We start from the raw sequence: 14,561 nt of genomic DNA, 5'->3' as shown, positions 1-14,561 counted from the left end.
TTATGACAGAGTTATGATAGAGTCATGATAGAGTCATGATAGAGTCATGATGGAGTTATCATAGAGTTATCATTGAGTTATCATAGAGTTGTGAATAGAGTTGTGATAGAGCTATGATACAGTCATGATAGAGTTATGAGAGTCATGACAGAGTCATGATGGAGTTATCATAGAGTTATGATAGAGTTATGATAGGGTCATGATAGTCATGATAGAGTCATGATGGAGTTATCATAGAGTTATCATTGAGTTATCATAGAGTTATGATAAAGTTATGATAGAGTTATGATAGAGTTATGATGGAGTTATGATAAAGTTATGATGGAGTTATGATGGAGTTATGATACAGTTATGATAGTTATGATGGAGTTATGATGGAGTTATGATGGAGTTATGATAGAGTTATGATAGAGTTATGATGGAGTTATGATAGAGTTATGATAGTTATGATGGAGTTATGATGGAGTTATGATGGAGTTATCATAGAGAAATTATAGAGTTATGATAGAGTTATGATAGAGTTATGATAGAGTTATGATGGAGTTATGATGGAGTTATCATAGAGAAATTATAGAGTTATGATAGAGTTATGATAGAGTTATGATAGAGTTATGATAGAGTTATGATGGAGTTATGATGGAGTTATCATAGAGAAATTATAGAGTTATGATAGAGTTATGATAGAGTTATGATAGAGTTATGATAGAGTTATGATAGAGTTATGATAGCTGCTTCACTCATTTGGGCACATCACATTCGTCACGACCAAACACTAGCGAAAATCAGATCCAATTGTTTCACCCCTCCCACCTGATTGCGGAGCTCAGTTGCCAAGGTCCAGAACCTTGTACGAAATGCAATGAGTACAAGGGTCTGGTAAAACCAGGCTACCGCTGATGCTCTCTTCATTCAGTAGGAGGTAAACGCAGCACAGTGGCACTGACACACGTTGTTATTACAGCCTTCTCTCTTTTTTTTAGCTTGTATCTGTGCGTGTGCGCATTGAGAGACTGTGCCGCGCTCTGGCCCACCTCCTCCCAGCGCGCTGGCCGTTCTGTTCTTTTGTGGAGTTTGCATGTTTTCCCTGTGTCTGTGTAGGTTTCCTCCAGTTACTATTTTTTAGAAACAATAAAAGTCTTTAGAGCCTTTAAGTTGTATTTGAAACCTCATTGGTTTCCATGTTAAAGCAAACCTTCTGGAGTCGCCTTTAGCCACTAGGGGGTGGTAAAAACAACAAAGTCAGCCCCCACCATGAGGACCAATGAGAAGTGCTTCTTGTGACTGGCCCCTTTAACCCAGTGCAATGTAGTCAAATGGGAACTCCAATTATTTCCTTGATACTGTTTTATATATTTTAGTTATTTCATGATAATAGTGACTGACCTCATGTCAGATCTTTTTTTTCAAATGTTATTCCAGTTTTATAGGAGGCTCAGACTTTAGCTCCATTTGTTCATGGATTGTCCTGTGTCAAACACTTCAAATCATTCACTTCTATTTACATCAAATATAACATTTGTTTCCTACTTTACAACAATATTTATGTACTTTATCTGTACCAATATTTATTGAACATGGGGCAGTGATACAGTGAGTGCTAACGAAGAAATTAAACAAAGCTAATACAGCAAAAAAAATGTTTCAAAGAAATGAGCTGATCCGGACTGAGATACGAGACTTAAGTAATAAACCAATCGCAAACAATGAGAGTTTCACATTCTGCTATTGGATCAATGAAAACGTCGCTCCTGGTTTTGTATCGGTGGTATAGGAGTTGCAAGGGTGCAAGGGAACATTTCTTTCAACATTTATTGACAGAAAAAGAATAAGCACACTACCCGAGCTGGTTAATAACTGTAACTGAGTAGTTTTGATTATAATTTCAGCTTTATGTGGCTTATTTAATGATTCCTTATCAATCATTTGTGGGAAAATTCCAAATTCCATTCCATTTTGGGTCAGGGGGGTTGCATCCTAAAGTTACTGGTGGGTTCTGGCACCTTGTATGTTGAGAACCACTGCGCTACAATACGGTAAATGACAGCCCTAGATTACCTGACGGTCTGGTCATGGATCCAGCCGGCGTCACACTGGTGCAGCCCGGACCTAAAGGCAGCGTGGAGCTCAGGTCCTGTCACGATGCGGGCCCCGGCACTGACACAGGCCTCAGGGGCCTCAGAGAAACTCAGGGAGTACCTGGCCGCAGGTCTGTACAGGAACACCACGCCTGAGGGGGGGAAGCAGAACTTGAACCAGGTCCAGTCGACAACTTTGAAAGCCTCTGCTCAGCTCATACAAATTAAATACATTTAAATACATCATGTCCAGCTGAGTACGAGCTCACCTGTAGGGGGCAGTATGACGTCTGAGTCCATGTCAGGGGGCAAGCTGATTGGTCGTGTGGAGCAGGGGGGCATGCTGATTGGCCGGAGTGTCTCGGTCTCGCCCTGGGCCTCGCTGTGGGGAGGAGTAACAGGGAAGAACAGCTGGGGGCGCTGTGTCACTGTGGTCACTGTGAGGACACCTCCACTGCCTTCTTCTTCTGCTGCTCCAACTGGACGCTCTGTAACAGCGTATAACAGAGTGTGGGCTGGCGTTTGAGCCTGTGTGATGTGTATCAGAGTGTGGACTGTCATGGTGGAATGTATGGCTCTTTGTCAGGAGACGATCTCTGGGAGAACAAAGATCAAAAGACTGAGAGGAACCTTTTGAAATGATCCAAACTGTCTTACTCAGTCGAGTCAATAATTTAACTTCACTACAATAAAAAAGCAGAAAGAGCCCAGGACCCCATGTGAATAACTGAAAATATAAAATGTCAGATTGTCGGTCCCTAATTCTTCATTGATTACTGCACTATAGTTTGGGAAAATCCGCCATTACCATGGAGATCTTTGTGTGTTTACGATTTGTGGCTGCATACATTTTCCAGAGACCAACATTAGCTAACTGTATAAAAAGTGTAGAAAAAGGCAGTGGAACCACTCGGCTCGTTGCTGAGTCACTGCTGGTAAATATATAAACACACTGTGGTGTCAAAAGTGTTTTGATGTGAACAATAACTCTAGTATTTAACGTTTTAAAATATTCATTCGTTGATCATTGCTTCTATTCCCATGATGCTTAGCGATATGACATCACTATATTTGCCTGTCCAGCCGTCCACTGATGCTTTCAGTATCTGTTCAAAAGCAGGACCGTCTGGAACTTTGCTAGCGGTGAATCACATCTGGAAAAGTTTAATATCGATTCAATCCCAGACCGCGTTGTCACGGAAGGAACTTAATTTACAACTAGTAAAACAGTGGTTTTCTTCTTCTTGCCATCTGTCAAAAGTATTTTTTTTCCGTTCCAAACATACAGTTGTGCTCCAAAGTTTACATACCCTGGCAGAATTTAGATTTTTTTTGGCCGTTTTTCCAAGAATACGAAAGATAACTCAAAGGTTTTTTTCACTCATAGTTAGTGGTTGTGCAAAGCCATTTATAGTCAAACAACTGAGTTTGATATTTTTTAAATGATAATGGAAAAAGAAACAACCAAAATGACCCTGATCTTAATAGTGTACCGTGTATTGCCCCCTTTAAGGTCAGGTGAAATTTATTTATAAAGTACATTTACAACAACTATTGCTGCCTAAAGTGCTGAGCTGAGCAGTTTTGACGCTCAAGGGAAGACTGTTCCAAAGTGTGGGCGCCGCAACAGCAAAAGCACAGTCACCCCTTGTTTTGATCTTGGAACAACAAGCAACATTTGATTTGCTGACCTCATTGTCCTCTTTGGGACATGATCAGACAGAAGCTGAGAGGTAAGATCCCGTCCCATGGCATCAATAACAGCTCGAATTCTTTTGTGGTAGTTGTAAAGTTGTAAAACTGGCCATTCTTTTTGGTAAAAAGCCTCCAGTTCCTGTTAATTCCTGGGCTGTCTTGCATGAACTGCACATTTGAAATCTCCCCTGAGTGGCTCAATGATATTGAGGTCATGAGACTGTGGTGACCACTCCAGAATCTTCATTCTGCTGGAGCCAATAGGAGGTCGACATGGCCTGTGCTTTGGATCGTTGTCACGTTGGAACGTCCAAGAGCTTCCAGGCTGATGAGTGACACTTTTCCTCCAGTATTCTTTAATAACATGCTGCATTCATCCTGAAATCAGTTCTGACAAAGTTCCCTGAAGCTCACACATCCCCAAAACATCAGTGATCCACCTCCGTGTTCCACTGTAGGAATGGTGCACCGTTCATCACAGGCCCTGAGGCTTGTCTCTGTGCTGTTTGGCATATTGTAAGCAAATTCTTTGTATTTGTGAAGTAATGTCTTTCTTCTGGTGACTTGGGCATGCAGCCCAACATTCATCAAATGGCTCCTTATTGAAGCAGCTCGCCCTGTATTTCAGCTGGTCAAACTCAGTTGTTTGACCAGGGTGTGTAAACTTTGGAGCAAAGCTGTACATTGACTGAAACATCCGTTGTGCCTTCGTGTTGAATTCTCCTGCGTTTTAAATCTGACCCGAATAACGAATGACTCCTTGTATCCTTAAGGTTTTGCGGCAAAAATGATAGATCGTTCACATTTGTTTCTCTTCTAGCTGATGCTTCGTAAAACCACTGACTACGCCGCATGTCGTTTGCGTCATTAGTTTTTCTCTGATTGGTTAATGTACGCTTGTCAATCAACGCATCAGGATTTTAAAGAAATCACAATCCCAGATATACATCTTTGCAAAGAAATGGAAAAGCGTGCATTCTGACAGGCCAGGCTACCGCAACAAAGTGACCATGTCAAACCACTATTAAAGGGAACAGTTTGGACATTCGGACACAGCCAGAACCTCATAATCCTAAGGCGGCGAATCGTCTACCAAAGCAATTTTAGAGCAACATTTTTTCCCTGGTGTCGTTGCCGCTGCTGTTGAACTGGGTTTGTCCCAGAAAAATCTGCATAAAATGGTCTGAATACAGATCGGTCTCGTTTCACTGTGGAGATCTGACTCAGACCGTTCCACCTCTGTCACATGACTGTCGGGCCGGCGTTCTGAGCACTCACCTGTGTAGCAGAAGGCCTGGTAGAGTGAGTCCGGCGCGGGGAAGCCTGTCTGGTCGGGGTTCCGGTGCACGGTGCGGACCCCGGTGAGACCGCCGCCGCACTGGGGTCGCGGCGCTCGGACCGGGTACCGCGCGCTGCCGTCCCGGAGCCACCCGGGGCTGCAGAAGTCCAGACCCCGGGACCAGGCCAGGACCAGCTCCCCCGTCGAGGCCAAACGACCCCCCCGCGACACACAGACCGCCGCTGCCCCCGAGAGGGTGAACCGGCGCGGGGAGGAGACCGGGACCACGCGGCCTGGAGAAGTGCACGATGTTTAATGTTATTTACATGGAATTATAAGGCACTGTAACTGAGTTTTACCTTTTTAATTTAACACGTCAGTATTACAAGGCTTTTTTAAGGAAACATGCAGAAATTGTTATGGAAATTGTAAACTAGATGCACTACAAGCACTAAGTGACACATTTCATGCCCCATTTGCTGCTGTGGACTTTTCAGGTGAATGTGAAGAACTCCATTATCATGAAGAGCCTGAGGAAGCAGCTGCTGAACATCATCCAACCCGTTGGTAAACCTTCAACTCAACATACACCTGTCCATGTGACCTGATGAAGGACAGAGAGAGCACCTACCGCTCATGTTGGCGCTGAAGCAGTAGACGTCGTACGTCTCGTTGGTGTCTCTCACTCCGTACGTCCGCACTCCCGGAAGCTCCAGTTTGTCTCCGTAACAGTTCTCCCTCGGCTCATGGATCGGATACCTGTCCACACACATTGGGTTGGGTACCTTCACATTTTTTCCGGTACCAGCGCTTTAGCAATACTTGTTCTTTAGATACACAGCAAAAACTGCAGAGTTAAAATCTCAGGGTTAAATATATCTGAGTTGTTTTTAACACTTAAAATGTTATTTTATCACTTTAAGTGTTAAATGTTGACCAGCATAGGAGTTATCTGTCAGTGTTGATTAGTCCGGAGTGAATTTAACACCTAAATAGTTAATTTGGCACCTCCCACCCCACCTGCACAGACAGAGGACCGGATTGAACTGGTATGAGCCAGCTTAGACACAGACGACACGGTGGACCTGCACGAGACATTTTCTGCTGCTCCCTTCGGTAAGCACAATTTATAGTAAAGTATTCCTTAATTATTAACTATCTACTCAGGAGGAATAACATCTTTAGTGAAGGATGAGCCGAATTGATCAAACTTTATAACGTGGATGTCTTTTTGATGTAACTTAGCAGGTAATGCTTGCAAACTATTGCGGCCAAAACTAAATTTTGGACAGGCCTCTATAGTAAATGTTTATTTGGAGAGTTTGGGTCAGTAGAAGGGTTCAAAGCAATGCACCTTGACTTTTGGAGCAAATGTCATGGTTACATTTTAAAATCAGCACCTAGATGACTGAGAATTTGCAGTTTTACTCCTTCATTTTAGCTTCATTGCCCACCCAGACTAATTTTGATACAAAATGGATTGTTGGAGAGTTGGTGCAATATTTAAATGTAAAATTTTACTTACGGCCAGACATGCATAATTTCCTCACAAACTGCTGCATGTAGACTGTTGTTTCATAATTCTAGTCAATTAAATATTATTTGTAACTGTTTTTCTGTGCATGTCTTTCAGTAATTGAGAGGTCCTGCTTGCTACCTGAAGCAAACCTTACATTAAGGGTTCAACTGGAACAGAAGTGGATGAAGAAATATTCAGTGACCACCTTCACCAGACTTTAGGCGAACCTGTGCTAACACTTTTCTCAGATGATGGTGTGATTGTTATCATATGTAAATAGCCATTACTGTGTGAAAAATGTAAAGTATAACTCGTCTTTTGTTTTCAAGAATTTCCCGACTGCTCTGTTTCATCTGCATCTGAGATGTCTTACGCGAGCGTAAGTTAATGCATCCGCAACCAAGAGTTGAGGAGACCGAAGCCGCATCTGCGAAACAGGTATTTAGTTTATGTCTTTTTAATTTGTTTGTTCTCTTGTCTAAAGTAATGTTTTCTTCCAATATTTTTATCAGTAATTGAGGCCGTGTTGAAGGACAAGTCTGGTGGTTAAAAGTAGTCACATCCTTTGCATCTAGCCAAGGTTTCTGGACACATAAGGCTTGGTATGTTCATTTTGATGTTAAGTAGTGGCTTGTTTGTACTGTTCTGGTCAGTCTGGTATTATTGTTTGCAGGTTAATCAGGACATCACACTTTTGTTTGACGAGGAAACCAAGGCATCGTCCGAGAGGCCAAGCAGCTTAACTCAACACCTGAGCTTCGATGCCTGATCCAGACAGCACAAGCATCATCTGTAAATACCCTTGGTGAAGTGAGTGTTTTCACATTGTGGTAGTATTTTTAAAAGTAGGGTATAGCCTGCACACACTTAAAATGACACTAGTCCTTTTGGTAGCATTTATCTCTTTTAATTTCCATAGAGGTAATTTACTTTGTCCAATGATTTATCTGCTTTTAGCTTTCGATGACAAAATGAAATCCCTGTTGCTCCTGATTCATCTCCTTCCACCACCGCCTGGAGGACCAAAAGCCCCCAAAATCAGTGCATCTGATGCAATTGAACGACTTGTTGTTTTTCACAAGGTAATACATTTTTGAATGAATATCAAGTGTTCAATCTTTTAAATTTACCATTTATGAATAATAGTGTCTTGTATTTTTTTTCAGTGGGCCCCAGTCATGCTGCAGCTTGGAGAACATCTCCAGAATCACAAAAGTCAACATCCCTACATCCTCGCTTTTGGACCACCGAAGAAGATGACAGCGGCTACCTGGCAATGGTAGATGTGGTCACTGGTCAACAATATCTGCCTGAAACGTCAAAAGAAGCGTTCTCAACAAGCGAGAGTTGATGGTGTTGAACATACAGTAAAGCTGGACTTGTGATTTGGACTGCAATGGAGGTAAACCTGGAAATTGGTGAAGTACTATTTGTTGATGACTGTAACATTTTTGACCCTTTTGATGAGCACTACCATGCTTTCAGTGTGTTTCAATGTGAGGAAAGACGTTTGTTTAAAATTTCAGAGAAAGCTATGTACATTGTTCCACCATTCACAATGTTTTTAATGTGAATAAATGTTTTAAAGGAACATGACTCATGGGATTTTATTTTGAAAAGTAGGTTGGTATTTAAGACCGTAAAGTGTATAGCCATTACTCCTTCAAATGTTGAATTAACTCCAGTAAAGGGTAAACTTAAGTCTCCATAAAGTGTAATTTAAGTTACTGCAAGTAACTCAAAAAAGTGTTATTTATAAACACTCTGAGTGTTATTTTGAATACTCGGTGTGTTACTATAACCCCGACATAAGGGTTAATTGGTAACCCTGTTCAGTGTTAACTGAGATAACACTTTAGAAAATGTTAAGTTAACTCAGAAAAGTGTCTTACCATATAAAGTCTGAGAAAGTGTTAAAATTGACTCTAATTGAGTCAAATTAACACCACAGTTTTTGCTGTGTACTGATACCTGAAAAATAATGTATTCCAATACCAGAACCAGAACAATATCGAGTTCATCTCCAATGTCAAGAAATGCTGTCCCTGGACCAAAACTTAAAGGAGCTATATCATGCTATTTTAGCCATTCCAAAGTTAAGTATAGGCATTTATATGAATGATTGTACCTCTACCGCTATTGAGCACTCATTTTTGTGATAAATATAAGTGTTTTCTGGAGGTATTTTTCAAACCCGGAAGACACAACGCTTCGATTCAGTTAACTCCGCCCCCTCTCTCCGCACATACTTTATGGTAATATAAATAAACAGCAATAAGTGAAGATACTTCACAATGCAGTTATAAGGAGTTGACATCTGCAACACAGCTTCATAAATGGCTAACACACAAGTTTGGATTGACTCACCCTCTGGGCCATCGCTGTTTACATTATGGGACTTGCGTTGGTTATAAAAGTTAATCCACTTTGATTCAGGCGAACGTTCATCAAACATCCATCAGTGACAGTCACAGAAAAACAATATTTTGGTGATAGTCGCTGAATCCCGGAGAAAAAAACCACTTCAAGAGGCCTCTTCTTGAAAAAAGTTGAATAAACTCCCGTTCTCGTAGCCAAACGCGCTTCTTTTTCTCCGTGACATTATCGTTAGGTAAGAATGAAGAACAGGTGTGTCCAGAATAGGTAACGAGCTCCATCTTCAGCTGCAGCGCAAACATGACTGATCTGTTCAGACGCTCAGAGGATGTGTTTGTTTTGGCCACAGCTGACCTGGAAGCACCTCGGGCACATCCTTTTTTATTATTTTTTTCCTTTTTTTTTCTCTTTGCATCTCTCTTACGATAGAAATAATTAAAAAGCTGTTTTACAAATTAAAATCAGGCCGTAAGCATAGAATTAAGACATTACATTACAGACGTCGAGCACTTCCGTTCCGCTGTTACGACACAACTGAACACTCAGTCGTTCACCAGGAGAGGGAGGAGCCTCAGAGAGCAGGATTCAGGAGGATTACTGAGAGCTGCGTGAATGAAGCCACAAACCACTCTGGGGGTGTTTTTGATAAGGAAATAGCATAACAACATGGCTAAAAGCTCTAAAAAGTCAATTTTGCATGATATAGGACCTTTAAAATCAAAAGATTTAAGAATTTGTTTTTTTCGGAACCAGCTTTCAATATTTTAATTTTTTGGAAACGATACCCCCCTCCTGGAACCGCCACCTTAACGTGGTGGAGGGGTTTGAGCACCCAAATGATCCAAGGAGCTATGCTGTCGGGGGCTTCGTGCCCCTGGTAGGGTCTCCCAGGGCAAACAGGTCCTATAGGTGACGGGTCAGACAAAGAGCGGTTCAGAAGCTCCTTATGAGAGACCAACAGGCCCGGTTAGAACCATGAGGCCGTCCTTCTGTGGACCCACCACCTGCAGGAGGAGCCATAAGGGGCTGGTGCAATGTGATTTGGGCAGCTCCAACAACTGCCCCCACGACCCAGAAATGGACAAGTGGAAGAAGATGGATGGATGGATGGATGGATGGATGGATGGATGGATGGATGGATGGATGGATGGAAACGATACCAAACTGGTATTGTTTAACAGTATCCAGCCCTACATCCAGAGACTGAAATATAAATCCATCTCATCTTTGGACATTTCCAATCAATCAATCAATCAATCAATCAATCAATCAATCAATCAATCAATCAATCAAGTTTTATTTCTGAAGCGCTTTCCAACATCCAAAGTCGACTTGCTGTACACAATAAAAAATACAAACACAGTCACTCAGGCGTCAGCCTGAGCGCCGTCTTGGACACAGTTCACACGTCCGAGCGATGTCTCTATGTCCACATACACATGGACACTGCCTTCACATTAGGGCTGGATGATGTGGCAGATAAAGTGTAGCACAATTTATCGATTCATGGTAAAATAAGCACAGGGACCTGATTCATGAAATTAGACATACAGGCAAGTCCATAAATATTGGGACATCGACTCAATACTTATGTTTTTGGCTCTATACCTATAACCACCACAATGGATTTCATTTGACAGTATTTACAAATCAGATGAACGGTGTAGGAATTACAACCACTAACATGTGAGCCTCCCACTTTTTAAGGGACCATAAGTAACGGGACAAGTGGCTGCTCAGCTGTTCCATGGCCTGGTGTTTGCTTTTCTCTCATTATCACATTCATAAGGAACAGATGAGACGTCCAGAGTTCATTTCAACTGTGATATTTGCATTTTGGATAATGTTGCGGTTAATTCTCAACATCAATGGAAGACCTATCACTGTCAGTGAAGCTGTAAAATCAAAACAAACCCATCAGAGAGATAGCAAACATATTAGGCGTGGCTAAATCAACAGTTTGGAATATTATTATAAAAAAGAACACACACAACAACACCAAAAGACCCAGAAGACCATGGATGACAAATGTGGTGGATGACCAAAGAATTCTTTCCACGGTTAAGAAAACCCCTTCACAACAACAGGTCAGATCAAAAACACTCTCCAAGAGGTGGTATATGAGTCAAAGTCAACAATCAAGAGAAGATTCACCAGAGAGAATACAGACCATTAACCACAAGGTGGAAACCACTGGTGAGCCTCAAAAACAGGAGGCAAAAACATGTTAAAAAAAAAAAAAAAAAGTTCTGAAACAACATTCTAGGACAGATGAGTCAAAGATCAACTTGCACCAGAGTGATGGGAAGAGGATAATATGGAGAAATGAAGGATCTGCTCATGATTGAAAACATCCACCTCCTCAGTGAAACATGGTGGTGCAGCATCATGGCCTGGGCTTGTCTGGGCCAATGGAACTGTTCCCTTGTATTTATTGATGTTGTGACAGTTGACAAAAGCAGCAGGATGAATTCTGTTGTTTGGGACAATATTATGAGCTCATAGTCAGCCAAATGCTCGGACGCCTCTTCACATTGCAGATGGACCCAGAGCTTTTTAAGGCAAAGAAGTGACATGTTATTCAATGGCCAAGTCAATCATCTCACATTAATCCAATTAAGCGGCATTTCCCTTGCTGAAGACAAAACTGAAGAGAAATGTCCCAAGAACAAGCAGGAACTGAAGACATTTACAGTAGAGGCCTGGAGAGCATCACCAGGGATGAAATCCAGAGTCTGGTGAGGTCTATGCCTTCTAGACTTCAGGCTGTAACTGACTGCAAAGGATTTTTGCAACCAAATATAAAAAAGGAAAAAGGTGCCACTCATAATTGTTACTTTGTCCCATTAGTTTTGGTCCCTTGAAAAGTGGGAGGCTCACATACAAACGCTTGTGATTCCTACACCCTTTCAACTGATTTGGATGTAAATACTGTACATATTTATTTCAAATCCATTGTGGTGGTTTATAGAGCCAAAAACATACGAAATGAGTCGATGTCCCAATATTTACCTGACTGTATGTTTTATTCAAATCTCAGCTCAACCAGAACCAAAACCTTTACTCTAGTTTCATATCACAGACAAAAAATCTCCCATTGTCTCGTCCAAACTCCACAGCTGTAGCAAGAAATAACTGTAACCTGTCGATTATATAAATCGATTATATCGATAATATATATACATATAAGTCCCATGACGATTATTGAAATGAACTGCCTAACCAAACCTCAGCTGTGGACATTCGGACGCCTCATGTGTCCAGGATAAGTTACCTGACGGTCTGGTCGGAGAGCCAGCCTGCGTCACACTGGTGGAAGCCGTCCTCGAACTCTGCGTGCAGTTGCTCCGGTGTGGCCATGGTGGCGCTGTTCTCGAAGCATGCGGCCTGAGCCTGCTCATACGTCAGACTGTAGCGCGCCCCAGAGGCTCGGTAGTGGAACACCACCCCTGAAGACGGTAAGACAGTAAGTTCAGGATGGACAGGATGACTTATTGGACCTGATATGGATTGAGACTCAGCAGAGATGTGCTGAGAATCAGAATCAGAGGTGGGAGAGTAGCCAAAGCAAAAGTGTCCTTTACCTGGATATGCCTAACTGTTCTAGGTCTAGGTCCAGCAACACTGTGTGCCCAAATAATGAGATCAGCTGACGACCTCAACATCCTGAATGACCAGGTTATTCCAGCATGGGCATATTCCAAGATGATCATGCCAAGATTCATGGGCTCACATTGTGAAAGAGTGGTTCAGGGAGCGTGAGAGTTCAGATCTCAGCGCCATTGAGGATCTGTGGGATGTGCTGGAGAAGGGTTTGCACAGTGGTCACACTGTCCCCTCATCAATACAAGATCCAACCCTGGATCTTTGGATCTTGCAGACGTTTATTGGAACAACATCACAGAGAGTGTGCTGGAATCAGAGCTAAAGGCTGAACTTTTTATTGTTCGTGGTGAAGAGAAAGGAGTCATCGGGAGTGGAGGTTCTGCCTTATGTCGTTTGTGCCGACAGAGAAGACACTAAACTATGTGACAGGAAGTCTGTTAACGTGACATATGGTGGAGCAGAGGAGGACTGACCCGTGACGTTGACGCTGATGTCTCGATGGCTGTCTTCGATGCCTCTCTGGACCTCACATCTGTAGACGCCCGAGTCCGAGCGCCTGAGCTGGGACAGCTGCAGCGAGGCGTCCTGGGGCCGGCCCAGGTGCCCCTCATGGGAGGGCGGGTACATCAGGAGACTGGCCCGGTCCATGAAGCTATCTGAGACCATGACTGTCCCGTTCAGAGCCACCAGGACCGTCCTGGACCCCGCCTCCGTCAGGACGCTCCACTTGATCCTGTGAGAGAGCGGCTCTACGGGGGGAGCGCCCGGGTCCTCCACCGTGTGGTCCTGAGGAGACACGGGACCTATGGGTTAGTGCGAGAGTCTGCTCGGGAGGGACGTCTGCTGAGGCTTTGGACAGATCTGTGGCGTGGTTAAATAAACCAATAGAGCGCAACCGTCCCGCCCACTTCCGGCTGTTTGGCAGGAAACAGAAGTAAAAATCCTATTCATTTCATGCATTGACTTTTAGAAAAAAATTAAAAGCATGTCAATATCAACTTTTTTTTTTGCATAAAAAGGAGTGCACCTTTAAGTGAAAGTACTCAAGTACTTGCTGTATAAAATACTTAGTATTCAAAGTAGAAAGTACAAATCAGTTTAAATAAGTGTGGGAAAAATCACTGTGATGAAAATGTGCCCGTCTACGGCAACACGACAGGGACAAACCGTGTTCCATTTTTTGAGTCAGTGGCACATACATCTGGAGTAGAAGTAACAAGTTCTCAACACAAAAACTACTCAAGTAAAGCTCAGATCCTCAAACACCTAAGTACAGTATTGGAGTATATGTACTTTGCTACTGCACTTTCGCTCACTGTCAAAGTAACGCTAACGACAACGGGAAATGCTTTATAGTTACATGAATCGTCTTTCACTTCTGCATATTCAATGAACTGAGGCACAAAAGGTGGTTCCCGGTTCCCAAAGTGGGGCCCGGGGCCCCCTAGGGGACCTAAAGCAGAAGTCATAAGTCTGTAGTCACCTGAAAGAAGCAGGGCAGCAGGATGGAGGAGCCCAGCAGGGGGCGCTGTGTCTCCAGCAGCGGGATGGTCACGGACAGCACTTCCTCCGGGTCTGCGTGAGGACAGAGACAAAACCATTAAAGCAGGGGTCGGCAACGACAGGCCCGGGGGCAAAACGCGGCCCCCTCGGATAGACCTGTGGCCCCCCAGATGGGTTTCTCTCAGTGGTGTAGTCTTCACTTTACCCGAGGGTTTACTGTTATATTTTTAGTGGGCCCCCAGATGCCTAATTCACTGCAGGTGAGTAAAGAAAAAACTACATTTAGAGACTTAGAGAAACTTGCTGACCGATCAAGGACAGCACTGACCACAGCTGTAACCAAGAAGCCTGATGACCCTGGATGAACTGCAGAGAGCTTCAGCTCAGGTGGGGGAAACTGTCCACAGAACAACTATTAGTCGTACACTGCACAAATCTGGCCTCCATGACAGAGTGGCATTTTTAAAAGAAAACCATAAGAAATCCTGTTTACTGTTCGCCAGAGGCC

The 14,561-nt window shown here is 43.1% G+C and overlaps 1 protein-coding gene across 1 annotated transcript in view; it reads right to left on the bottom strand.

The window, feature by feature from the left end:
• The window catches only part of LOC306962386 (uncharacterized protein), a gene marked incomplete at its 5' end in the record, with an annotated part of 36,574 nt that overhangs the window by 18,673 nt on the left and 3,340 nt on the right, over positions 1-14,561 (bottom strand). Inside the window, 7 exons of the mRNA XM_079555506.1 lie at positions 2,056-2,227; positions 2,345-2,563; positions 5,049-5,342; positions 5,681-5,808; positions 12,219-12,393; positions 13,024-13,336; positions 14,034-14,125. Of these exons, the coding sequence (XP_079411632.1) occupies positions 2,056-2,227; positions 2,345-2,563; positions 5,049-5,342; positions 5,681-5,808; positions 12,219-12,393; positions 13,024-13,336; positions 14,034-14,125 (1,393 nt within the window). The remainder of the gene's footprint in view (positions 1-2,055; positions 2,228-2,344; positions 2,564-5,048; positions 5,343-5,680; positions 5,809-12,218; positions 12,394-13,023; positions 13,337-14,033; positions 14,126-14,561) is intronic.

Source organism: Gobius niger, assembly GCF_951799975.1.
Source record: "Gobius niger genome assembly, chromosome: 4".
NCBI classification, from domain to species: domain Eukaryota; kingdom Metazoa; phylum Chordata; class Actinopteri; order Gobiiformes; family Gobiidae; genus Gobius; species Gobius niger.
The sequence above is the reverse complement of the archived record's forward strand: the minus strand, read 5'-3'. Positions and strand labels throughout refer to the sequence as shown.